Source organism: Triticum aestivum, chromosome 5D (assembly GCF_018294505.1).
Source record: "Triticum aestivum cultivar Chinese Spring chromosome 5D, IWGSC CS RefSeq v2.1, whole genome shotgun sequence".
In the NCBI taxonomy this organism is placed as follows: domain Eukaryota; kingdom Viridiplantae; phylum Streptophyta; class Magnoliopsida; order Poales; family Poaceae; genus Triticum; species Triticum aestivum.
The window spans coordinates 426,716,337-426,740,822 of NC_057808.1; the positions used below are offsets into that span (position 1 = coordinate 426,716,337).

The 24,486-nt window shown below is 46.9% G+C and overlaps 3 protein-coding genes across 3 annotated transcripts; 1 reads left to right on the forward strand and 2 right to left on the reverse strand.

The window, feature by feature from the left end:
• Positions 1 to 3,512: 3,512 nt before the first annotated feature.
• On the reverse strand, positions 3,513 to 8,077 carry LOC123122372 (uncharacterized). The gene is made up of 8 exons (XM_044542566.1): positions 7,997 to 8,077; positions 7,818 to 7,879; positions 7,020 to 7,357; positions 6,359 to 6,476; positions 6,009 to 6,119; positions 5,838 to 5,912; positions 5,149 to 5,509; positions 3,513 to 3,839 (listed from the first exon to the last, which is right to left on the reverse strand). Exons 3-7 carry the CDS (start codon positions 7,037 to 7,039, stop codon positions 5,411 to 5,413), a joined length of 423 nt encoding a protein of 140 aa, XP_044398501.1. The 5' UTR covers positions 7,040 to 7,357; positions 7,818 to 7,879; positions 7,997 to 8,077; the 3' UTR covers positions 3,513 to 3,839; positions 5,149 to 5,410.
• A 5,762-nt stretch (positions 8,078 to 13,839) lies between these two features.
• On the forward strand, positions 13,840 to 16,372 carry LOC123122373 (uncharacterized). Its single transcript, XM_044542568.1, has one exon. The coding sequence runs from the start codon at positions 14,051 to 14,053 to the stop codon at positions 16,004 to 16,006; it is 1,956 nt and encodes a 651-aa protein (XP_044398503.1). The 5' UTR covers positions 13,840 to 14,050; the 3' UTR covers positions 16,007 to 16,372.
• Positions 16,373 to 23,232: 6,860 nt separating this feature from the next.
• Positions 23,233 to 24,181, reverse strand: LOC123125273 (uncharacterized). Its single transcript, XM_044545792.1, has 2 exons — positions 23,838 to 24,181; positions 23,233 to 23,656 (listed from the first exon to the last, which is right to left on the reverse strand). The coding sequence occupies exons 1-2, from the start codon at positions 23,892 to 23,894 to the stop codon at positions 23,309 to 23,311; spliced, it is 405 nt and encodes a 134-aa protein (XP_044401727.1). The 5' UTR covers positions 23,895 to 24,181; the 3' UTR covers positions 23,233 to 23,308.
• Between the last annotated feature and the right edge of the window lie 305 nt (positions 24,182 to 24,486).

A 24,486-nucleotide genomic window follows, 5' to 3' on the forward strand; every position in this document is an offset into this window, starting at 1 on the left:
CCTGAAGTTTCATATCTGAATACCATCTGAGCACTCATATATCTTGCAAAATACGTCAGGCCTGACATTATATTTGTTGGTAATTTATTGAGAGTGTAGTAATCCCCAACAAAAGGTATAATGATAGGTGTAAGGAATATCCTCAGATATGTCCAAGACACAAGAGGTCTTGATTAATTCCATGGGGGGAATCAAGATGGAACCATCGTGTTATCCTGATAGTGGCTAGTAATTTGATCCCAGCAGTACCATATCAAAGACCGGATTTACTGCAAGAGTATTCCGTGGGAAGCCTTCAGAATAGAATCTAAATGGGTCCTTCCGGTCATCATTCTGTCGGAATTATTTTATTTGACACATGACAAAGATATACATGGCTTCGCAGAATGACTGGCCACATCTGAGATCATGTGAAGATTCAATGGAATCAGCTATCATTATCTACCAAGATAACGTCACTTGTATTGCTTATGGGTTATCTTTATCCTTGCGAATTACAGAAATGTAAGAGGATAATAGGCAAACAAGTTATTATGATATTCACAATGTCTCTATCAACGTTTATATTCCAGAATTAGGTTCGTGGAATTGGTATGAGACAACCTTGAGGTTTGCAAAGTTCAGAGGGAGTAAAATCCCAAGTTATAGCTCGTTGGTGATCTTAAGATCACTCATATTTTACTCTTTTTTCCTTTATGAGTTTTTTATGATGGTTTCTCATATAAAATTTTTAACAAGACAATATTAACACAAGTGCGGATATATGCCATATTGGTTTTTACTTATATTTCCCACTAGGTATTAAAGGAGTTTTCGATGGCATGTTATTGTAAGGTTTTTCCTTAATTTTTTCCTACAGGGTTTTCGGAGGAATTTTTAGTGTGCAATATACATATGACAAATTGATCAAGGGGGGTGTTGAGAAGTAAAACAAGTGATCAATTGTATGGAAGTGTGCCTCCCAGAAGATGTCTGTTGGGACGAGGTGTCTTTCCAACACACCCTTTTATCATGTATATAAGTGGGTCTCCTGCATTGCAATTGAACTAGCCAATCTTTTGAACTCTTTATTTATCTCCTTTGCTTTCACATTACAATAGACTAGTACTTCCTCTGTAAACTAATATAAGAGCGTTTAGATCACTATTTTAGTAATCTAAACACTCTTACATTAGTTTACGAAGGGAGTATAATGCCCGTGCGTTGTCACGGGCTTTTGAAATATTTTGCTGAAGTTATATAAACATAACGCAAGTTAAATTTCACATGTAGAGAAAAGATAGCGTCGGATAATTGAAGTCTACTTTACTTGCAATGTAAATTGATTAAAAAAACAATTTGACGATGTATGCATATAGAGCGATTATCTAACTAAAAATATGTTACAAATTAAAATTTACTTGATGCACTTAAGAAATTCTCTCACAATCAGAAATGTTGTCTATCCAGTTTTTTTAGCTTACCGCCTAGCCTTATTCTGACCTCAGTCACTCTCTCACCACAACCAGCCCTCTCACTCTTTCAACCCACGCACCCCTCACTCTATGTGTTCCTGTGCCGACAAGGCTGAAAATATGTAGACGTTGAAAATGACCGTCATGAACTACATTATTCCTCATCTCTTCACCCAAATAGATCTTTATAACATAGTTCCAGCAATTTCTTCTATTTTCCGTGATTGTTCGGGATGGGTGGTGCAAACGAAATGCTCTAACATGATGTGTCGGCTATCCCTCTAAACACCACCACCATCTCCGCCACCTGAGATATCCTGTACCCCGCCTTAAAATCCGGTAATCCCCTGCCCCTTCTCATCCAACGATGACCTGCCTCTAATTCTTCGTCTTCCTCCCATAGCTGCAGATTTTTTATTTGACCACTTTATTGACCCGCCCGCCTCTCCCTGCCTAAGCACCTACCACCGCCACCCTACAGCCGGCGAGTGTTGCCACACGTCGCCACTTGCTCAAGTCACCACCTCCGTCAACGCTGACGCCAGTCGTTCCTCTAAAACCTACCACCATTTTGGTGCCCACGACCTCCCGCACCCCGCACTCGAGACCGCTAACCCCTTGCCTCTCCTCCGCCGCCAACACCCGCTGCTGCTACTACTCTTCTTCCTCCCTCTGCATACCTTTTTCTTCGTCCAGTCTATTCACCCGCCCACCTCTACCTACGAAACCGCTTGCCTCCACCATCAACAGTCAGCAAATGTTGTCACGCACTACCTCCCTCTGCCCGAGTTGCCGCCCAACCCTCTAAATAGTGCCACAATCTCTAGCGCTCATGAGCTTCCGCACCACAATAATCAATGGTTGGCCATATATGAAGAAAAAAGAAGGATCGAGATGGTTCTCTGAAGAAGTCATACCATCTCTTGTCACACATCATGTTCATAGATCCTAGGCATACTCTCTTCTCTCAATTTCATTGTCATCTTTTTGGACTACAAAATCTAAAAGTCATGTTCTGAATAATCAGTAGAATAAATTAATTTCAAGACATGTCATGGATGAATTATTTGGGTGCCATACTTAAAAATAATAACCATTTACGCGTGGGAGATATTTGGCAGGTTACACCGAATGCCGTGTAGAAGCGATGCCCAATTTGAATGGATGCATCGTCTTTCGAGTCCGATAAATATTATTGGCATGCAAACTTGAGATACTTTGCCATCACCTGCGTTAAGTATGGCGCCTCTCCGCCGCAAGAAAGAGGTGGGCTTCAGAATTAGATCAATAAAAAATAAGTGGGATTCGGGATTTCTGGATTCAATGTATGGGCTTAAGAAATTTTTGTAGGAAGATATTTATTAGGTGGGATTTGGCCTACTATCTATGGCAAGAAAAATCGGTAATAAAAACCAAATCCGAAAGGTGTGCTTTCTTTGGATACAAATCGGTGGGGTTGATGCTTCACGTACTTTTTTTTGAAAGTCGGAAAGAAATCGGTGTGAGCGAGAGGTCGTGCGAGAGGGTCGAGCGAACGAACCATGTATGGACTCCCAGATTTTTTGTAAATATAAAGAGACAAAAACCAATGAGAGGTGAGAAAACAAATCAGACAAAAAACGTGGAAGCAAGGCTACCATGTCAGACATTAGGAGTAGAGAATCGGGAATGGGTTGGAAAGGAGAACGAGGTGGCTCAGAAAAGCATCATTGCATCATTTTCTGCCCGTTTGTAACGTGTTTGGTCGCAGAACGGACTAAAATGATCCCTTAAGGCCTTGTTTGACAGCAAGGGATTGTGGAGGTTTTGGGAGAGGATTCCAGGGGATTTGGTGAATCCCCCTCTTCCACCTAATCCCCTTGAAACCTCAAATCCCCCTCCAGCCACACATCCTTCAAACCCCCCTCTGTACAAAACAATGCTTGACAGGAAGGGATTGCCATATTGAATTAAAATGGTGTAAAACAGTTAAAAATCTAATCTTGCAACAGTTCTTCACATGAACAACATAATTCTCTTGACTTGGAATCAATATATCATCACATAATTGCACTGTCACATAACAACAACATATTCTCTCACATCAGCATGACTTAGAACCAAAAATGTCTCATTGGTTCTCGGCATTCACAAGTCCCAGGCAAGACATGCGTACATTTAAGCATGCTGAACTATTTATGCAACATAGAGAAAAGCATCACTTGATGTTTTGCAGCGATTGTTGGAAGAGAGTACATGACAGGAGCATAAATTCCAACTACAAGTCAGTAGTAGCGCAGACACAAAAGCAACCGAGGAGACTCTCAAACAGACGATTTCGAGGGGCCCTGCAAATGTCTCATTCTCCCTCTGCTTGTTCCACTTCTCAACCTGGTTCAGTGGGACCTGGAGGAAAACAAAATTCGTCTCAGCAAACAAAGAGACTTTTCCCTTGCATACAACAACGATCAGGTATATTTAAAGGAATATTAAGAGCACAAAATACAAAATTAAAAAGAGAACAAACGCAAGCTTCGTTCTTTTTCAGAGGCTGTAGACTGTTTGCAAAGGGAAAATTACAATGAAGAAATAGTATGAATTATTTCATGGCCTTGTTAGAGCTACATCAAGAGGTACAGAACTACTTTTAGATTAAGTCAAATAGTAATAAACACAAAAGCAAGAAGAATCTGATGTGACACGCAAGATGCAACTTGATTGGCCGAAGATGGATGGACCAGTCAGGTCACCTGGTGGCTGGTGAGATACCACAAGATCTCTGTATTTATAATCAGACCAAGGATTCTGATTGTATGAAGATGTTATGTGGTGCTACAATGTATGAAGATGTCAGAGAAGCTAACAATCTGGATTACGTCTCCTGATGGGTAGTATATCCAACTGACACTCATAAACAGACGATTTCTAGTACTATTATAGATAAACAAGGAAACTTGTTAGAAACATCATCGCTGTTTCTTTATTGCCAAACAAGTTCAGTGTCATTGGCTGCACTAATTTGCACATGTCCACATTCACAATTCAGAGCAAAGGTTGCATAACAGACCAAACCAAGATGAACTAATAAATAGGATCGTAGCAATAACTACCCAAGAAAAAGGAGATCAAACTAAGAACTGGACACCTGGTAGACAAATTAAATAAGCACCGGTACTATTTCACAAGATAATGAAACAGTGATGCCACACAAGCAGCACAAGTTAAAAAGCGACATGGTCCGAACAGCTAACGAGTATTACAGAGAACCATCGATCGACCAAGAAGACAGGGAATAGCCCAGCCTATTTAGGAGGTGAACTTATTTTCGATAAACATCAAGGTAAAAGTACTCCAGATCACCACTCTTGCTTACAGGAACCAACTTCTAGCTAGAAATAGGCAGCAACTGTCAAACTTGACATATACAGTGACAATATTGTGCTCCAAACTGGCTAGCTAGATTATACTGATTGCAAAGATATGCTATCTTATATAGTCACAAACCAAAGCTCGAGCAAGGCAAAATCATGGCGTTGATGTTGTTCATCATTACGTTGACATGAACACGGCCAACATTTTCTACTGTGAAATATATGCACCAGCCAGCAATTTAGTAAATCAGTTCTATCATCTAAGTCAGCTCTAGACTGAAGAATTGCAGCATCTAAATCTTGACAGGTAGCACAAAGAAGAAGGGGATGCAGAAGATTGTTACCTTAGATATGTTGAGGCAACTCTGCCATTTCGCTCCGAAGAAACACAGCAGCACTCTCTTCATCTTCGGCGGCAGAATCTAGAAAAACCATCTAGTGAACAGCGTGAACGTCCAAAACAAGAGTCTCAGGATGTATGCGGTATGGCAGAAAAACAGTATGAGATCCCTCGAAAACACCCATCAACATCAAGTGAACAAATTGGAGTCCCAGAAAAAGATTACCAAAAAGAAATAAAGAAATATTCCAGTAGCGATTCTCAATTCATTGCAGGGCACGTCCTTTGTCGTGATTCTGCCAATTCCGTCTTGCTTTCTCGTTTATTTCCCTTTTTTCTTTATCAACCCATAGCATTGCAGTACCCTGTCGGCCAAGCCAAAAATTATTAAAGACAATGAAACCTAAACTACCCTCATTAGCAGTTAAATCACATGTCAGCTCTATCAATAAGTAACAAGTCCCAGAGTTCTCGTAGCCATGGCCATGGAATTCATGCCATCCTCCCAAGGCCAGTTCTTTGTAGGTGCACCAAAAAGATCTCCTCCGGTATCCCGGAACGTATGCCAGAATGCCACACTGAACCACAACCAAACCCGTAGCAGAAAACAAATATGTAATCCTAGTGTAGCACATAATGTACAAGTAAATTAAAAGGATATACACCAAAAAGGCATATTTCTGGAAATCATACTTTCATTTTCTTTATAAGAATCACTTCCTCTATGTTATACCACTTGTAAGCAAGCGCCCTCTTGCTAGTTGGACCCTGCAGTGCGCATTTGTTCATTCAAGGACAAACATTAAACTGAAAGTAACCCTTTAACAACACTTAATTTGTTCAGTTCAAGGTCAATGGCCTCACCTCATAGTTGATCTTGGTAAAGCCCGGGAAGAACTTGCCCTCACAATCATTGGAAGCGGCATCGCCGCACTTGGCGTCAATGTCGGCTCGGCAGGTTTCCTGTGCGGCAATCTGCAAGGAACAACCAAATCAGAACCAAGATCGGGTTAAGTTCATAGATCAAATCATGGGCATCATGCAAAGAAGGAAAAGACCACAAAGTTAGGAATCCCCCGCTCACCGCAGCAGATAGACCACAAAGAAGGAAAAGAGGAAGTTGGACCAGGACACCTACATCACGAAACCAGTCACCAAGAACACCACACACTGCTCACTGGATCGATGGGCTCTGAGTGGTGTCTCTCCTATACCTGGTCTCCCGGCGTCCTCTGGATTCTGCTCCACCATCTTGATCGTCTCCCTTTGCGCCCAATTCTACACACCTCACATCCTTCTCCTCCTTCCCTGTCCTCCACTGTGCCGATCAACCTGTGATTTAGACAGACTAAAAATTAGGTTCATGTTCTTGCGACAAACTAAAAATTACAGTACATAGTTCATCATCCAGATGGCTCAGAGACATAGTAAAAATCACAATACAACAATCAATAGTTATGCTCTAAAAACATTGATCCGTTGACCCAACAAATAGTGAAGTTCTGAATCTTTCTCTCAACACATCAAACAAATTGATCTCTCAGTCTCTCCTCTCTGAATAATTACTTTTTTATGAATCTCTCAGAACATGATTACCCCAAAAGAGTGCCCCAACAGTAGCTCATACAAGAAGCACATATAATTCAATCTCTTCTTCTCCGCTGCTTTTCTTCTCCCCATGACCTGCACAGGCTAGAAATTAAGCTTCCAAAAACCAAGACAGAAGGAAGCTACGAGCTCAAAATGAAATCGCTTTGTGTGAAGCCAAGAAACCAAGCGCAAGAACCATAGCTAATTAACAAGGAGAATGCTGCTTGCTCCTCAAGTGCAACACACATCGATGAATAGGCTCGAGGACGTGCGAGCGGCACATACCTACTATGTGCACTGCACATGGGAAGCGTTCGTCTTGCCGTCGGCTCGGACGGATCTTGGACTGATCGGGAAGCAACCTGCAGCCATGGACAAGGCGGTTTCGACTTTACCGCCTGCCTCTCATCAAGGTCATGGTCGCTGGTACCTCACTTCACGCGATCAACGGAGCCGACGCCTGTCAGCTATCACGGTTACTGTATCCGGCGCCGGCGCGTCACACCTGCCGTAGTCATCGTCGACGACGCGTCAGGATCCGACGGCTGCTCTTGCAGCGGCCACGTGGAGGGGAGCTGCCTCCGGTAGGACGAGGCGGGTGTGGTTGATTATTCCAATCATACCTATCAAAATACAATAAATAAGTCAAATGAAGCGTTGTTCATTTCATTTGGGTGATAGAAAAATAGCATCTCCACGAGCCTGGAGATGAGCTACACAATTACAGAAAAAAAAATGAAGCGGGACATAAGAAACAAAGTGAATAGGCACAATATCAATATAACAGAGCAAATATATCCAGCATAGTTTTCCTCTACTGACATCATAAAATAAAATTTATACCATATTAAGGTGTAACAGATGCAAATCCACTCAACAAAGTTGCTATTTCTCGAACTATTTATCCCATACAGCATGCAGCAACTTCAGATCTTCAGTAACATCAACTAAACATACAACAAACAGAACAATACAATTCATCTACCCACCAAAGTGACAGACATTGAATTGAAAAATCATCAGAGAGACACACTAAAAGGGACAACAAAAACAAGCACCAATTGGCATACATATTTGACGCACCTTTGCCTTTGAACTGCATGTCTGTGGCGCACACGACGCCCACCGGAAGTTTGGCGAAGTTCCTGCAGGCAGAGGGGAAGCAAAGAGTAAGCCCAATTTGAGCGATTTCAAGAGGAAATTCATCGTCTCTTTCTTTTTCTGATCGAGCGAGACTCAAAAGAACAAAATCTTGCACTCACTGTGTCACGAGGTCGTGCGTGGATGCCATCCGCGGCGACCAAAGAATCCACCTCCCGAAGCGCCTTGCCTGGAGCGCTCCTATGTAGGCGGCCGTGTCGAAGCCTGCGTCCCTGCTGGCGTTGAGCGCGAGAGAGACGGCGAGCTCGCCCCCGCCCTCCTTCGCCAGAGAGAGCTCGCCGGCGGCAGGGCTCCGCCGCTGCTGCTATGCTCGGCTGCGGGAGCGGGAGCAGCGCCCCGGCGCGCACATCGTGGGGAGCCTGGCCGGCGCCGGCTCCACTCGGTCCTCGGCGGCGGCGGATCGACTCGGATCTCGGCGGCGGCTCGTCTTGGATCTCGGCGGCGGCTCGTATTGGGGGCTGGGGCGTCCTTGAGAGATCGCAGGATAGAATACATAGATCGAGGGGAGCCTCGCTGGCTGTTTTTTTCTATGTGCGGGGAAGGGACGAGAAAACCGACGAAAAAAACCAACGAAAAAACCCGGACGAAAATGATGGGACGAAAAATAAACTCGGAACGGAGACTACCAACTGAGACATTAGGAGTAGAGATGCTACTAAATGGGAGCGGTTTCTCTGCTGGATGGCACACAAAGAAATTACTGTCTCTTTGGTATACGGTATATATAAGAATTACTTATCGATACTTTGGTCGCACAAGGTAAGGTAGTTAATAGTAACAACATTTTGTTCGTGTTCAACCTGCATAAACCGGAAGGGCCAATGTCACGTCTCAACCGAATAGATCTGAAATATCATTCGCCTCATGGGTTGACTAATCTCTCGATATCCTAGCACTGTGAGCATTCGGTTGGGCTGCGTCGTGCTGCCCTTGGCCATTGTCGTTGTCTGCCCAATAAGTTGGAGCGAACGACGCGTCGCTACACACACACACTTTTTTTTTTCAGATTGCTACACACACACTTGCATCGATCTCTTTCCTTCTCGCGGGCTTTGCGACGTCCCAGAAATCGACGTGGACCTGCGAACAAACCGCTAATCCGTCGGACGTAAATCGATCTGGACTCTTTTTTGTCCTTGGGTTCACTCACAAATTCACGCTCGCCCAACGCCAAGAAAACGGTGCAGGGCTCGTACGTACACCTAGAAAGAGTCTGAGCGACCAGATCAACAAACACCTCGAGTTTTTCTCTGCTTTCTCGAATGTTTGTTGCGTGGTCTCTCTTTCTCCTGGTAGATTCAATGGCTACCGGTCGTCGTGTTTTCTATTTTTTTTCCCTTTTCCATTACCACCCACTCGTCGAAAAGCAGGCAATTGTGGCGCTGGATCACCTGCAAGATGCTGTCAAGTACTGTTTGATTACTTGTTAGAAAACAACATTTCTTCCATGTATGTATTCGATGAGAAAGGCATCCGTTTCTCCACTCGATAATTGGTGGCGCATATGGAGCTGATGTACCCTGACTAATGTCACATCTAATTTAACTTTCAAAAAGAAAACTATTAAATTAACAAAAAAAACGTATCAAACACAGGCAATTCGACCACCATAATCATTCAACAACTTATTTTGGTTTTATATCGAGAAATTATTGCTCATTTTGGATGGTGTTTCGAGTATAGAACCAACCTCGAAATCCTTGACCAATTGTGGAGAGACAGATCGTGGCGTGGTCTTTCAATCAATCTCTAAAATATTTCAAGTCCGACCATAATCTGTCATTTCTGTGGACAATCAGTCTGGACCTTTAATATATGGACCCAAGTTTAATCTTCGTATCAAAAAGTGTAGAATATCATTGATTGGCATTGATTTTCCAGACAGCAATCATTGCAGTACCACACCAGGTGACGCTCCAAAATCTTCATAGAAAAGAACGTATGATAGTTTTGCCCAGGAAAAAAAACAAATACGATAGCGATACTATGGCCAATATGTATATTCCATCATAGTTTTATGTAGGCATATTTCAGCGATAAACTGTAGAAATATTATTTCCATGACAAATCCAATATGTATACGCACGCTTTCTAGAAAAATTTACAAAAGTGAGAGTATAGTTAAGGCTTGTTTGGTTCATAGGAGACGTAGAAGGAAAGGAAATGCTGTTTGAGCAACATTGTTCGTCCGTCTGGCAAAAATGAACGGTGCAATGGAATAGAAGAGGCAATGGTTCTTACATCCCACTTTCAAAGTAAAATCGCTGGAATTTTACAATCTACTTGGTGGACCTCCTTTTAGAATATGTACGTATGAAGTACGGGGCTGAAGTCGTTATTACCGCATAATAGCATCATAATTATACCTTTCCATGCGGTTTGATTTTGTTTTGACCGTGTTTAGTATGATTTGTGTGTGTTTTTAATTGTGTGAACTAAACATGCAAGTTTAAATATTTATGTTATTAATCCCCGTGTCACACATACATCTCTATCACATTCTTCCGTTTTTTCTTATTCTTATGTCTTTAGAATCTCGCGAGACAAGCCCTTAGATGTTCTCTAGATCTCCTTTAATTTTATTAACGTAGATGTAGGTGGGCATAAGTTGGACCGTGGCTCAGTCTGACTCAAATGGACCACACCGGAGAGGACTTGGGTTGAACCAGGAACCCATGCGTAGACAGACATGGACATGGATCTTTCCACGCCCTCACTCACTAAAGTTATCATTGGAAATGGTCGGGCAACAAGTCTTTGTGCCTCGTTGTGAACCGTTGGTCGTAGGCCAAGAGACATCACAACCTTCGCGCTCTTTAATAAGAAGGAATTGTGTGTCCAACTGACAATTCGCCACGATGCTTGGGAGGAGCAAATCAACACTTCTAGAGGCCTCACTATGCAGCACATCCAAAAATTCCTTGCCCTTTGGTCATACACATCTCAAGTACAGCTACACGTGAATCACCTCAACACCATCATTTGGAAAAATGCCCGCTTCCATCATTTGACGTAGTTCTTCCGGATGGTCTTGACCAACATCAACAATTGGGAAAACCCGCCCATGTGCAAGATCTTCGTGTGGCTCATCATACCAATTAGGGTTTGAACGCTCTACCGCCTCACGGAATGCGGGTGGCCAAATTTGTGGCTAGTGTCCCTTATGCACATGTGCCGCCCCCGTGTTGGCAGCCCACATCCTCTTCCAATGTTGCTACTCCGTAAGGCCATGTCAAATCACAGTGGGATCATTCACCGCACCATGGCCAAGATAGTCGCAAGATCATGGCCTCCCTAACCTTGGTCATTTCGTGAGAGTTTTGGAATGATAGGAACTCACATGTGTTCGAAAGCAAATCATCACTACCTACCATCATCCGCTCGCGAATCCGAAATGAGGCAGGGCAATAGATAGTAGCAGGGGCCGCCATTTGGGCAATGGCATGTCTGGACAATAGTCTTTCCTATTTTTTTGTTCTCGTCTTCGCCGCGTATGGCTTGTGAAATCAAAAGTATCCTTCTAATCTCGGGCTCACATGCACATATATGAATAGTAAAATTAGAAAACAATAGTACTCTCCGATCATCCAGAAAACAAAGTTGTACTAAAGAATTGACGATTCATACGGATCGAGGGAGTAATTTTTTAAAAAATTAGACATTTTAAATTTTGTGTTTTACAACAAACAATGCTTTGTTTTCTGGATGTGTGCAAATTTTCATGATGGAACCACATTCAGGGAGGTCTGAGCAAAAATAACAAAAGCAGATTTTTTTACGGGTTTTTAAAATAGTCTTTTGAAGCATTGTTTTTTTTGCCGAGAGCATCAAGAATTTGCGAGTATATAGAATACTCAACCATACTTGTCGTCAATTGTTTTTATAATTTTATGAATTTAATTACTATGTTTAGGTCATCTCCAGTACGGACCCTCAAACTGCCCGCAACCCTGGTCAGCGCGGTCCAGACGTGTTTGACCATCCAAAGCGGACCAACTTCGGTCTGCCGACTGGCCCAAACGCACTTTTTCCCGCATATTGAAAGAAAACTAGGGGTGGGGGCTTTGCGGGAGTCCTAAACACCGCCACGTAGGACTCCGACACCCCCGGCCCACTCAAATCCCCCTTCCGGTCCCATTCTCTTCCACTTTGCCCTGCCCCCTGATTTCCATCCACAGGCTCCTCATCCGACACCGCGCAGAACCTCTTCGGCCATCATCCAGGCATTGTCGGACGTCCGCAGCCGCCATCCACGCGTCCGCTCTCCTTGTACTACGGCGCCGTCCACCCAGTATTCGTCCGCAGCCAGATACCCTCCGCCCCCCTATCGACAACGTCCATGGCGGACACCACGCCCGAAAGGTGTTCGGTCAAATGCCATTGAGCTTATTTTCGAACTTCATGTCGTTTTTAGAAGGATGGCAGGGTATTCGACCATGGAGGATGAGTTGTTGTGCGATGCGTGGTTGGCCATATCTGCAGACTTCATAGGCAGGAGAAGAAGGGGACTCTTTTGGCAGCGCGTGCATGGTTCATTTCATGCGCGAAAATACTTTGCGCCCTACGACATGCACATCATCCATGAACGCAATGTGAAGCCATTAGCGTATCGATGGTACACCATCAAAAACTCTGTGAAGTTTTGTGGCGAGGTTGATCGGATGGAGGCAATAATGTCGCCATTGCATGCGGCAACCATGGAGATTGTAATTTTTTGCTTCTTCTTGCTCAACTTCTCGAGTGATTCATTCATTCACTCAATGTTGCTCTACGCCTTGTGTACCCTGTACGCGCTGCCGTGATGTATCACAGGGTAGAGGGAAGACACACACACACACACTGTTGGATGAAGCTCAATGGGTAGTATGTGTGGGACATCATAATTCATCCGTGAAAAACTTGTCGAACATCCGTCTAGTCTCATTGAATTTGAACTATTTCTCATCGAATTGAAGTATTGTTGTACTAGACTTACTTTCATACCATGTACGAATGATTTGTGCTATTTTCTATCCGAATTTTGATGAACTCCATCGTGTTTGATGAAATTCGTTCGGTTAGTTGAAACTTGGTTTGAAATGCATGCGGATAGTAAATAAATAGAACATCTTATATTTGTGAATGAAGGGGCTAATAATTAATTAATTAAAACTATATACTAGTATAAGGTAGACGATTCGTTTTATCGCCTTGGAATCTAGCTGGGCGCGTAGACGACGAGGGCGCCCCGACACAGAGCATCTCCCGCCAATTACTCGTCTCTCCTCCTCCGACGCAATCAGGCGAGACAAACGAGCCGGTGCACCCAACTTGTCATGCGTAGCAATGAATGTCACACACTCCCCCGCATAAGAAAACAGAATGTCATGCTGATGCTAAACTAAAAAAAGCTGGCTCGTTTTTAGGACGACGATGATGATCCATCCAGCCGCAGAAGGAAGGCCCACAGCCAGAGCGCCGGCACGGCACGGGGCGCGCGGAGGACACGCACGGCTCCATCCACGTGCTGTCCGCACGCACCTAACCATCCCCACGTCGCCCCGTCCAAGCCCAGCGACGACCCAGCCAGCGGAGCCGGAACCGCAAGCCAACCACCCGCAGCACCCGGGCGCATGGCATGCCATTGCATTGACCCCGTGGGAGCGGAGCGGGGCAGCGAAAGCCCGAGGACAAGACTGAAAACGACGCACGCACCGAGATATAGCTAGGGGAGCCGGGGAAACTGGCCAAAAAGTCACCGCGACGTCGCCCGAGGAAACGCCGGGCGGAGATACTTTTTTTTTTTTTGCGGGAACACGAACCCTACCCCGACCCGGCCGCCCGTGGGTGGTGCGTGTCGTGTGCGCGGGTTCCAGCTCACGCGCACCCCTGCCCTGCCCAACTAGAGAGAGTAACCCCTCCCCAAAAAACCCAAACCGATTCCCAATTTACTCCCCACCCCCGGCAGCGGCAGCACGCTCCCCCACCCCCTTCCCCCCTTCCTCCTCCTCCGCCCCCAACCCGCCGCCCCCAATCCGGAGGAGGCAGGGAGGAAGGCCGGCCGCCCCCCGCCGCCCGGACCAACGGGGAGTAGCAACTAGACTAGGCCCCCTCCCTCCACCCATTACAGCTCGGCCGCGCGGCGCCGCCGGGACCGCGTCCGACGGCAGGCCGAGATGGACGACCTGAAGCAGATCCTGGCGCGCCCGATCCAGCTGGCGGAGCAGGTCATCAAGTGGTCCGACGAGGCCTACACGTTCCGGCAGGAGTGCGTGGAGCTCAAGGCCAAGGTGGAGCGCCTCGCGGCCCTGCTCCGGCAGGCCGCCCGCGCCGACCTCTACGAGCGCCCCGCGCGCCGCATCTTCGACGACACCGAGAAGGCGCTCGACAAGGCGCTGGCGCTGGTCGACAAGTGCCGCGCGCACGGCCTCGTCCGCCGCGTCTTCACCATCATCCCCGCCGGCTCCTTCAAGAAGATGGCCAACCAGCTCGACAACTCCACGGGGGACCTCTCCTGGCTGCTCCGCGTCTCCGCCTCCTCCTCCGCCGGCGCCGGCGAGGACGACTTCGACATGCACATCGGCCTGCCCCCCATCGCGCAGAACGAGCCCATCCTCTTCCTCATCTGGGAGCAGATCGCGGTGCTATACACGGGGAACCTCGACGCCCGCGCCGACGCCGCCGCCAGCCTCGTCTCCCTCGCCCGCGACAACGACCGCTACTCCAAGCTCATCATCGAGGAGGACGGGGTGCCGCCGCTGCTCAGGCTCGTCAAGGAGGGGCGGCTCGAGGGACAGGAGAGCGCCGCGCTCGCCATCGGACTCCTCGGCCGCGACCCCGAGTGCGTCGAGCAGATGGTGCTCGCGGGCGCATGCGCCGCCTTCGCCAAGGTGCTCAAGGACGCCCCCATGAAGGTGCAGGCCATGGTCGCATGGGCCATCTCCGAGCTCGCCGCCAACCACCCCAAGTGCCAGGACGCCTTCGCGCAGCACAACGCCATCCGCCTCCTCGTCGGCCACCTCGCCTTCGAGACCGTGCAGGAGCACTCCAAGTACGCCATCACCTCCAAGTTGTCCATACACTCCGTCGTCATGGACAAAAAGAACAACAACGGCATGCCCGACTTGCTCGAGGACCATCAGCATACCACAGGGAGGCACCCTGCTGCTGGAAATGGTTCCCAGAGCAAGACCGAGATGCACAGTTTGGTCCAGTCCACCATGGCCTCAAAGTCCAACTCCTCCAACTCCAACTCCAACTCCAACTCCAACGGGGGCAGCAGCAAGGGCGGTAACGGCGGGGGTAACATCGCGTCAAAGCAGCATAATGCATCACTGTCAGGGACAACCACAAGGGGCAGGGAGTTCGAGGACCCCGAGACAAAGGCTTACATGAAGGCCAACGCCGCCAAGGCTCTGTGGCACCTCGCCAAGGGCAATGCAGCTATCTGCAAGAGCATCACCGAGTCAAGGGCTCTTCTATGCTTCGCGGTTCTTCTGGAAAAGGGGGAAGGCGATGTGCAATACAATTCTGCGATGGCTCTCATGGAGATCTGCAGTGTCGCCGAGCAGAACTCCGACCTGCGACGCTCAGCATTCAAACCAACCTCCCCCGCCGCCCGTGCCGTTGTTGACCAGCTCCTACGTGTCGTCGAGAAGGCCGAGTATGATGAGCTCCTGATTCCTTGCATTATCTCATTGGGCTGCCTGTCCAGAACGTTCCGTGCAACAGAGACTAGGATCATTGGGCCACTGGTGAAGCTTCTCGATGAGAGGGAAGCAGAAGTCTCTAAGGAGGCAGCAATGTCCCTTACCAAGTTTGTGTGCACGGACAATTACCTGCGCGTTGACCATTCCAAAGCAATCGTCGATGCGGGTGGAGCAAAGCATCTTGTTCAGCTCGTGTATTTCAGCGAGCAGGCGGTTCAGCTGGCAGCACTCACCCTTGTATGTTACATTGCACACAATGTCCCAGACAGCGAGGAGTTGGCACAAGCGGAGATCCTCACGGTGCTCGAATGGGCCTCCAAACAAGCATACATGATGCAAGACCCGACAATCGAGAACTTGTTGCCAGAGGCGAAGATCAGGCTGGAGCTATACCAATCCAGAGGCGCAAAGGGCTACTATTAGGTCACATGTGCTGTGGAGATGCATGGGAGAAGAATACTAACGGTGTTCTTCTTTACAATGTCCAAGTGCTGTATATACATCGAGTGGCTTCTATTCATACTCTGGCTGGACTTTTTTTGATCCCAAACATGGCGAAAGTTGATTTACATCTTTGGTTGGGTTCTTGGTACATGGAGGTAATTTTGTTCCAGGTGTCCTGGGGGGGGGGGGGGGGGGGGGGGGGGGGTTTGTAGGCTCGCGCGTACAGAACTTGAGTTGCTTTGTGGTGGAGTAGTTTTGGGAGATTAGCATCGTGTACTCTCTTTGGTCTGAATGTTGTATCATGTACATTACATTTCACTCATCTATCAGAGAAAATTTCTTAAATCCTAGAGCCTTACATTTTTCTTGCATATGACCTCATGGTTTGCTTGACTATTTCTGCAAATTATGCTGCTCAGTTGGTGACTGCGGAAAAACTTCCTTCCAAGTTTTTCATGCTTGAGATGCAATTGAGAGGCTCTAATTGCATCGCTGTTCAACTGCAGCAGAGATTAATATTCTAATGGATGGATGATCAATGTCCCAGGTACATGCCTCCCATCTTTATAGCATATCTTTAGAATTGTTTCCTTTTCTTCCTTATGCACATATTCTCTCGGTGCTGGTCAATCTGATTTTTTTATATCCAATGCTAGGTTTGTAGCCAGTTTGATTTCTGAATCACTTATTGTTTTTTTTTGAGCAAAAGAGGGGCCTCCCCCTCCGATTGCATATAAAGAAATCATATGGTCTGATTACAAACTACTACTACTACTACCCAAAAGAAAACCGCAAGAACCAACAACCAACATACAGGACTAGGTCTATTACAAAACTGGAGGTACGATGACCTACCTGCTCACAACATGAACATAACATGATCCATGACCTATCAGCTGAAACTATAGGTTCTCCATCTGCCAGCCACCAATCCGAAGAACTCCCGGCCTCCACCCTTGCGAAGCCCTGTAGACGTCATTTGCTACTCACTCGACTAACTTTGCTCCCATCTTCAGCAACCTTGTTTCTGGCTCCTTTGTCTGCAAAATTGACCAATCAGCAATCCACGAAAACATCAGCCTCACAAGGATTAAAGGATTATTGATAGTTTTTCTTCCAAATATAATGTCATGTCTACATCTCTAGATAGTCCAAAACATAGCAGCAACACCAACCAAAACAAAGTTTCTTATCATGTTTAGGGAACGATCTGATCCATCTACCCAAGCAATCAGTGAGACAATTAGGAGTAGAATTCAAATCAAAAGCACATTTCATCAGGCTCCACATCAACCTAGCAGCCGAACAGGTAAAAAACAAATGGTCAATAGACTCATCCTGACCACAAAAGGCACAGCTCTTATTACCTTTGCAGCCCCTTTAAAGCAAATTCTCTTTAGTTAAAATGTTTTTTTCTAGTCATGAGCCACATAAAGATTTGATCTTAGCTGGGATGAATCAATTATTGATATGAATTTTGGAGTTATTTTCCCCTAGGAAATATTTATATGTCTGCTTTTGCATGTCTAGATGAATATACCAGTTCCTGTAGGAGCCCTATCACTGCGGGTGCAATGCTGGTCAATAATCCTGTGTTGTTCAGGAAGCCCTGTATCTTGGCATTCATGGCTCACACCCTCCTCCACATCATTTCAGGAATGGAAGGGCTTGTGTGATTTTTGGTGTACAGTACAGCGCATTAACAGCGGCTTCTTCGATCCAGAGCTTCCTCCATCCATGTGGGTGCACTGTGATCTAACCAGCTGATCTCTGCAGTTTTCCTATCATCGACCATGATCCATGTTCAGGTACGAATGAATGTGGGTGTTGTCATTTTTGGTGCATCGATCCATCCCGCGCGGATCTCGGTCAGGTCATGTCGATCAGGTCCCCTTCTGTTTCCTGCGCAGTAACAGCCATGGGCGGTCCTCCCTGCCTGCTTTCCAACCAACGACTCCATTTTCAGCAGCAGTGCAACAGCCAGGAACTGAATTAATTTTGCAGGTGGTGTGATGGGTCACCATGTGGAGCTCCTTTTCCCCGTGGTCCGCTTGTACTGCGTATTTATTTGTTTAGCTGAAGGACCATGTTTTTCTTTTTTGAAAAGTCTAAAGGAGAATGCTTCCTGGGTGTGGTGGTGCCTGCCAAAGCCTGCGTCGTCACTGAAGGGAGTATCATATATGCAGATGGGAATATGAGCGTTGTTGTTGGACACAGGAACGAGTCTCTCTTCTCTTGCGGATTGGTGGTTGGTGCGTGATGATGGATTGGTTGGTTGGTTGGGCTTGGTCCTTGGTCCTTGGTGTGTTAGCGTAATTATACGCTGGTGGTTTGAGGTTGTCTGCATCTCTGATTGTTCAGTGACTTGCCGGGCTGGGTGCAGGCTGGGAAAAGAAAAGGTCGACGTGCTTACAACGATAGGTAGTCATGTATGTTTAAGTTTTGTCACTGTTAGGGCCCCCTACTACTTATTTTTTGAAAACGAGGCAAAAGACTTGTCATTTTCATTTATTAAGAAGAGAGCGAGAATTGCTTGGTTAATTGGCGGAAAACTGGGCTATAACCGATACAACCCAACCCACTGGCCAACCTCGCCACCTACATGGAACACATGGCTGCAAAAGAAGAAAGACAATCGCCGAGGAGTCGCAATTGTTACCGGCTTCACCGTAGAGCTCCATCATCGAGGCTAACCCGCAAACTGTTGCATAGAAGCCACGACGACACATGCCACCACAACTGACAGCTCCGACTTTGACGACGAGCATCACATGAGAAATATGCAGGACTTGTGCCAACCATGCCCTCCACAAACGACCACCTAGTGCTTGTCATCGTCACCACCTGGACTCCTCCACCACAATTCTGGCTTCAAAGCAACCAAGCAACCCATGTAAGAGTACCTCGGACCCGCCAGGAAGAACCGACTACTGAAGTCCACGCGGTGACCCAAGCCCCTCTCGACGCCATCATCGTTGCCAGAACAGAAACCAACACCCCACCTCAACAAAACCACACGGCCAAGATGCCGCCATCCACCGGTCTTCTAGTCGTGGCCGACTCAGAGATGATTCCCCAAGGAGAAAGACACAAAGACACCTCAATCGCCTTTCCAGCGGATCTGAGGTTTCCCTCAGGAGCCAAAGCCGTGGCGAGGAGGAGCACAACTCCATGACGACGCTTCCAAGAAAGGTCGCGACACACGCGGGCGCCGCCGTTGTCGGCTCCGATGAAGACCAGAACAGGGATTTCTCCCGAAGATGCGTCGACCACGTGCCGCCAATGACCGCCGCCCATCAACCACCACCCCTACCGAGAGGAACCTCACTCTGGCCGAGGGATCCCTCGAACCTCGACCCAGGTCAACGCGAGGTCCGGGTTTGCACGCACCCATTTCAGTGCCGCATCCGATGGCGTGAAGCCGAACGTCACGTCGTGTTGCGCCGCATCCGGCGCTCCTCCTCGGAAGCCACCTTTCGGCTGCCGATCTGGTGCGTGAGGAGGAAGTGCCGCCGCCACGTCCGAGATAGTAGAGGAGGCGGCTCTGCATGTTGGCGATCGCCGGGGTGGGCGCCTCCTCCTTCTTCACGGCAACCACACGACACCTCCTTGTCATGCACGAAACGGCGTGGCGGGGACACCGGCACTGTCTTGACGTGACGTTGTTGTGGGAGCGTCGACTCCTCCTTGACACGGTGGCGCGGCGGGGACGCCACCTCCTCCTTGACATGGCGGATGTGTAGCGGCAAGAGTGGTGCTAGACCGTAGTCGAAGAGCGACCGTTGGAGCAACAACTCGAGTTGTCGTGTGTACTCCTTGTCCGCCCGCGCGGCCTCGACAAGGAGGGGCAGTTGTTATTGCTGCTTGTCGTCATCAGAGATCGCCACCTCGTCCTTGACCATCCCCGTGGAAGGAGTGGTGGACGTCGGTGGCCACGGAGACCGTGGGTGGCGCCACCACGATCTGGACGACCCCGGGGATCCACCTGCCGGCACCAAGAACCACCCGGAACCACTGCTGGACTTGCCCATCTTTGTGGTGTCTGGGGGGTGAGGAGAGAAGGAGACCAGAGGCGGTGGTGTGTGGGGGGGGAGGGGAGGAGATAAGTTTTTCGTGCTTGAGATGCAACAGAGAGGCTGTACTTGCATCGCTGTTCATCTGCAGCAGAGAATAATAATATTGTAATAGATGAATAAAATCAATGTCCCGGGTACATATTCTCTCGGCGGTGGTAATTCTGATTCGATATCCAATACTAGGTGCGTAGCCAGTTTTTTTTCCTTGCGAAGTCACTTATTGATATGAATTTTGGAGTTATTTTGCTCTAGGAAATATGCACTATGGTTGTTTAACTGTTTATTCATGTCTGATTTTGCATGTCTACACGAACATACCAATTCTTATGCGAACTTGGCCATTGTGGAGCCAGCGCTGCTGAATAAAATCCTTTGTGGTTGAGAAAGCATTGTGTTTTCAGATTAATGGCTCGGACCCTCCACATCGTTTCAGGGGTCGTGGCATTGGGCTTTCCGTGCACGGTGCCATAAATGCGGCTTCGATCCAGAGCCTCCGTCCATGTGGATGCACTGTGAGCCTGTGATCTAGCCAGCCGATCGTTGCTGTTTTTTCCTCTCATCAACCTGTCTTGATGAGGGGGTGCATGAGCCATGTTCGGGTATGAATGAATATCGCTGTTGTCTTTTTTTGGTGCATCCATCCATCCATCCATCCTGTATGGATATTGGGCTGCTTCCATGATTCGGCTCCCTGTTTCCTCGGAAGCGGATCCTCTAACATCCTCAAGGGATGTCACGAAGCTACAGTGAAATGCGTGTGTAAAGCGAAGAAGAGATGTCAGGGTTACTGCAGCAACTACTCTGCGGATTTACTGTAGCATGTACAAAAATAAATAAATAAATAATTTTATTGCATCATAATTTTGTTTGTATGTAATTTTTGTAAATGTATAAAGTAGATTTGTAATTTACAAATTAATTATAATCATTTTAGGCTTAACCATATGGATGTGAAGAAGGGATGTCACGGTTACTGTAGCTTACATGACATCCCTCGAAGATGTTAGAGGATGTGGTTCCTGTTTCGTCTCCCCAGCGGGCAGGTCAGGTGGATCAGGTCCCCTTCTGTTTCCTGAGCAATAACAGCTGATGGGGGTCCTCTCTAGTTTCAGCAGCGGCGGCAGCAGCTAGCAACTGATTTTGCAGGTGGTGTGATCGTTCACCATGTGGAGCTCCTTTTCACCTGTGGTCCAGCTGTACTGTGTATTTATTCACCTGAAGAACAATGAGATCCTTTTAGAATAACCCTCGCACACATGCATGCAACTTGGGTATCACAAACGAGTCACATGTTCTTTAACTAAATTTACATCTTTATGTCACATCTTTAGAATTGTTTATTTTTCTCCTTTACGTATATATTCTCTTGGCAGTGGTGAGTCTGATTCAGTGTCCAATACCACGTGTAGCCAGTTTATTTTTCAAATCGCTTGGCGTTATGGATGTTGGAGTCGGTTTCCTTTAGGAAATGCGCTATTGGTCATTTAACTGTCTTCTTGGCCTGTTTTTTTGGTCTGTTTTTGCATGAATATACCCATTCTTGTACGAACTTTGCCATTGCGGAGGCAATGGTGATTTTAAATCCTTTGAGGTTTAGGCATTGGTGTATGTATGTTCCCATTCATGGTTCACACCCTCCACGTCATTTCAGGAATGGAAGGACCGGAGCCTCTGCTTGTATGATTTGGTGAGTGGGACACCGTTGCGCTTTCTCGTGTACAGCAGCTTCGGTTCCCCTCAAACAGCCTACTGTTCCATTTTCAGCAGGAGCAACAGCAGCAGCTAGCCACTGAATTAAATAGTTTTGCAGGTGGTGTGATCGGTCACCATGTGGCGCTCCCTTTTCAGACGTGGGCCATTCGTACTAGTACTGCGTATTTATTTATCGGACCCGACCCGACCCCAAGGGCCATGGCCCATGGCTGAATGCCTCCTTGGTGTGATTTTGGGCCTCTATCTATCTCTTCTTGTGCGAGGAGCCTGTCAAAGCTTCTGCGCTGTCAGCGAAGGGTGGTACTACGTAGTAGTATTATATGCAGATGGGGATGTGAGCGTTGTGATTGGACACAGGAGCGATTACGAGTCTCTCTTGGGATTAGTGGTTGGTGCGTGATTATGGATTGGCTTGCTGTTTTTGTTGATTAATCATAGGCTGGTGGTTCAGTGAGTTGTTGAATACTGGGTGCAGGCTGGGAAAAGAAAAGGTCGACGTGCCTACAACGATCTTAAGTCATGTCATGTGTGTTTACATTTTGTCATCATGCTATTCTTTTATACTTGGTGCCAGCATGCTGTTGGGAAGATAACAACGGCAAGTTTTTAGTGGTCGGCCATCTAAACTTGGGACTTCAAAACTACCAGTGCCATTTTGTCTTGCTCCTGGTAATGTTTAAACATATGATAGATACATCTTGCTTCTTTTTTGTCTTGCTACGAATGTTCTATCATATAAATCGGTTTCATGATCTACTTATTTATAGGAAATGCCAGGAAAAGTATGATGATTAGTCTTTATTAGCAAAGTCTCAAGATTAAACTGTCCTGTCCATCCCATTCCTCGTTTCTTTTATTGCTTTTTGTAGGGAATTTCATTGTTGATTTTCTGGAGGTTCCTCTGAGATGGGCCAAAACTGCAATCCAAGTGTTATGTCCACTCTCTCTCTTCAGAGCCACCGGCCTGCGTTGCTTTCACTCTCTCTGTTGGAAGATGAGACGGCCTTTGTTAAGTCTGGGCCGATAGAATGGATGGGCTGGTGCGCATTCGGAGTTGTTCTCTGTTTCAGTTTAAATATAATAATTTACTCTAACTAAAAAGTACAAATGTAACTTTTTTCTCAGATTTTTTTTATCTGGAAATGGAAGTACAAATGTCGCATACATCTTTCCACTATAGTCCAAAGATCCACTTATTTAGAATAATAATTTTATTGCGCATTGAGTTTCACAAGCCATTCACATATCCGTCAACCAAGTTTTATATTATTATTGAGGTTACAATTCATAAACGTAATGAGAAAAATAATACTTCCTCCGTCTCAAAATTCTTGTCTTAAATTTGTCTAGATACGGATGTATAAGATATACATCCGTATCTAGACAAATTTAAGACAAGAATTTTGAGACGGAGGGAGTAATACTTAATTTTATTATTGTTTTCATGGCCTAATTGAAACAACTAGACATATTTCAATTTGCAGCGCAGGTTTCACATGGCAATGGCCTCGATCAAGCTCGTCACCACACCCATGAAAGCAGCGGCAGCAACGTGCGCCGCCCCGGAGAGCTGCGACCCCGCCGCAATGGTCAGAACGGCGATAGCGGCGCAAGCCACGACGCGCAGGGAGGCCTTGCCGCCGCTCGCCCTGCTGGACGCGAACATGCCGGCGTACGTAACCGCCGTGACGAACAGCAGGCCGGCGTAGATCGCCAGGCCGACGTAGTCGGAACCAGCAGGCTCGAAGAGAGCGCGCGAGGTGACGCACGCCGGCAGGAGCGCGCAGAACAGCGTCTGCGATATGGAGCGCGCGTGATGCTCGTCGGATCGGCTCATCTCCTGCAAGAAACGGGATACGTAAAATACATGATCATACCAAACCCTATCCCCAGATGGAGACCGCGAACAGTAGCTTTCAGATTCGTGAAGCTTTCTAGCGGTCCACTGTGAAGTTGGAGATGTGGATGAAATGGTTTATGGCAATGTAAGGTGAGTGACGGAGATTAGCAAGACCACTTACGGTTGCTTTGGGTTCGGCTTCCATAGAGCCCGCCGTAGCCAGGAGCAGGGGAGCCATATCGACGATGACATGGCCGCCGCCGCCGGGGGCTCGAGCTTGATCGCCTGGTGCTAGTACCAGGATGTGACGATTCAGCTGAACATGAGTTGGTCCGCCTGACCATAGCGTGCGACCGGAACGTGCCGAGTCAAATGACAGGTGGCAGGTTTCCCACTTCCTGCAGCTTCCTGCCGCCTACGCTGCGACTCCATGGAGGATAGGAAACCCTGTCCACCAAGCATATGTATGACATAAGTTCAAGGGAAATGCTTTTTTTTTTTTTGCTGTCTTTGGCTTAACGTACAACTTGCTCAACGAGTAAACAGCAAGAATCATCAGTCAGAGAAAGGAGGAGATGGTTTGAATAACAAAGGAAGGGAAGATGGAGGGCAGAGGGCTAGCTTTGTGTTGTCGCCGTTGTGAAAAAACAGATAACGGTACAACAAAAGATGGCTTTCTTTCAGTATCAACAGGTGTGGACATCAGCCGCGGTTCTGGTTCTGGATCCCCGACGGTTAAAGGAAACTAATGAAAAACTTACTAGATATGAACCCTTTTTTTCCCGGCGAATTTAACCATGGATCGTTGCTAGTGTTTCTAAGTCAATGAT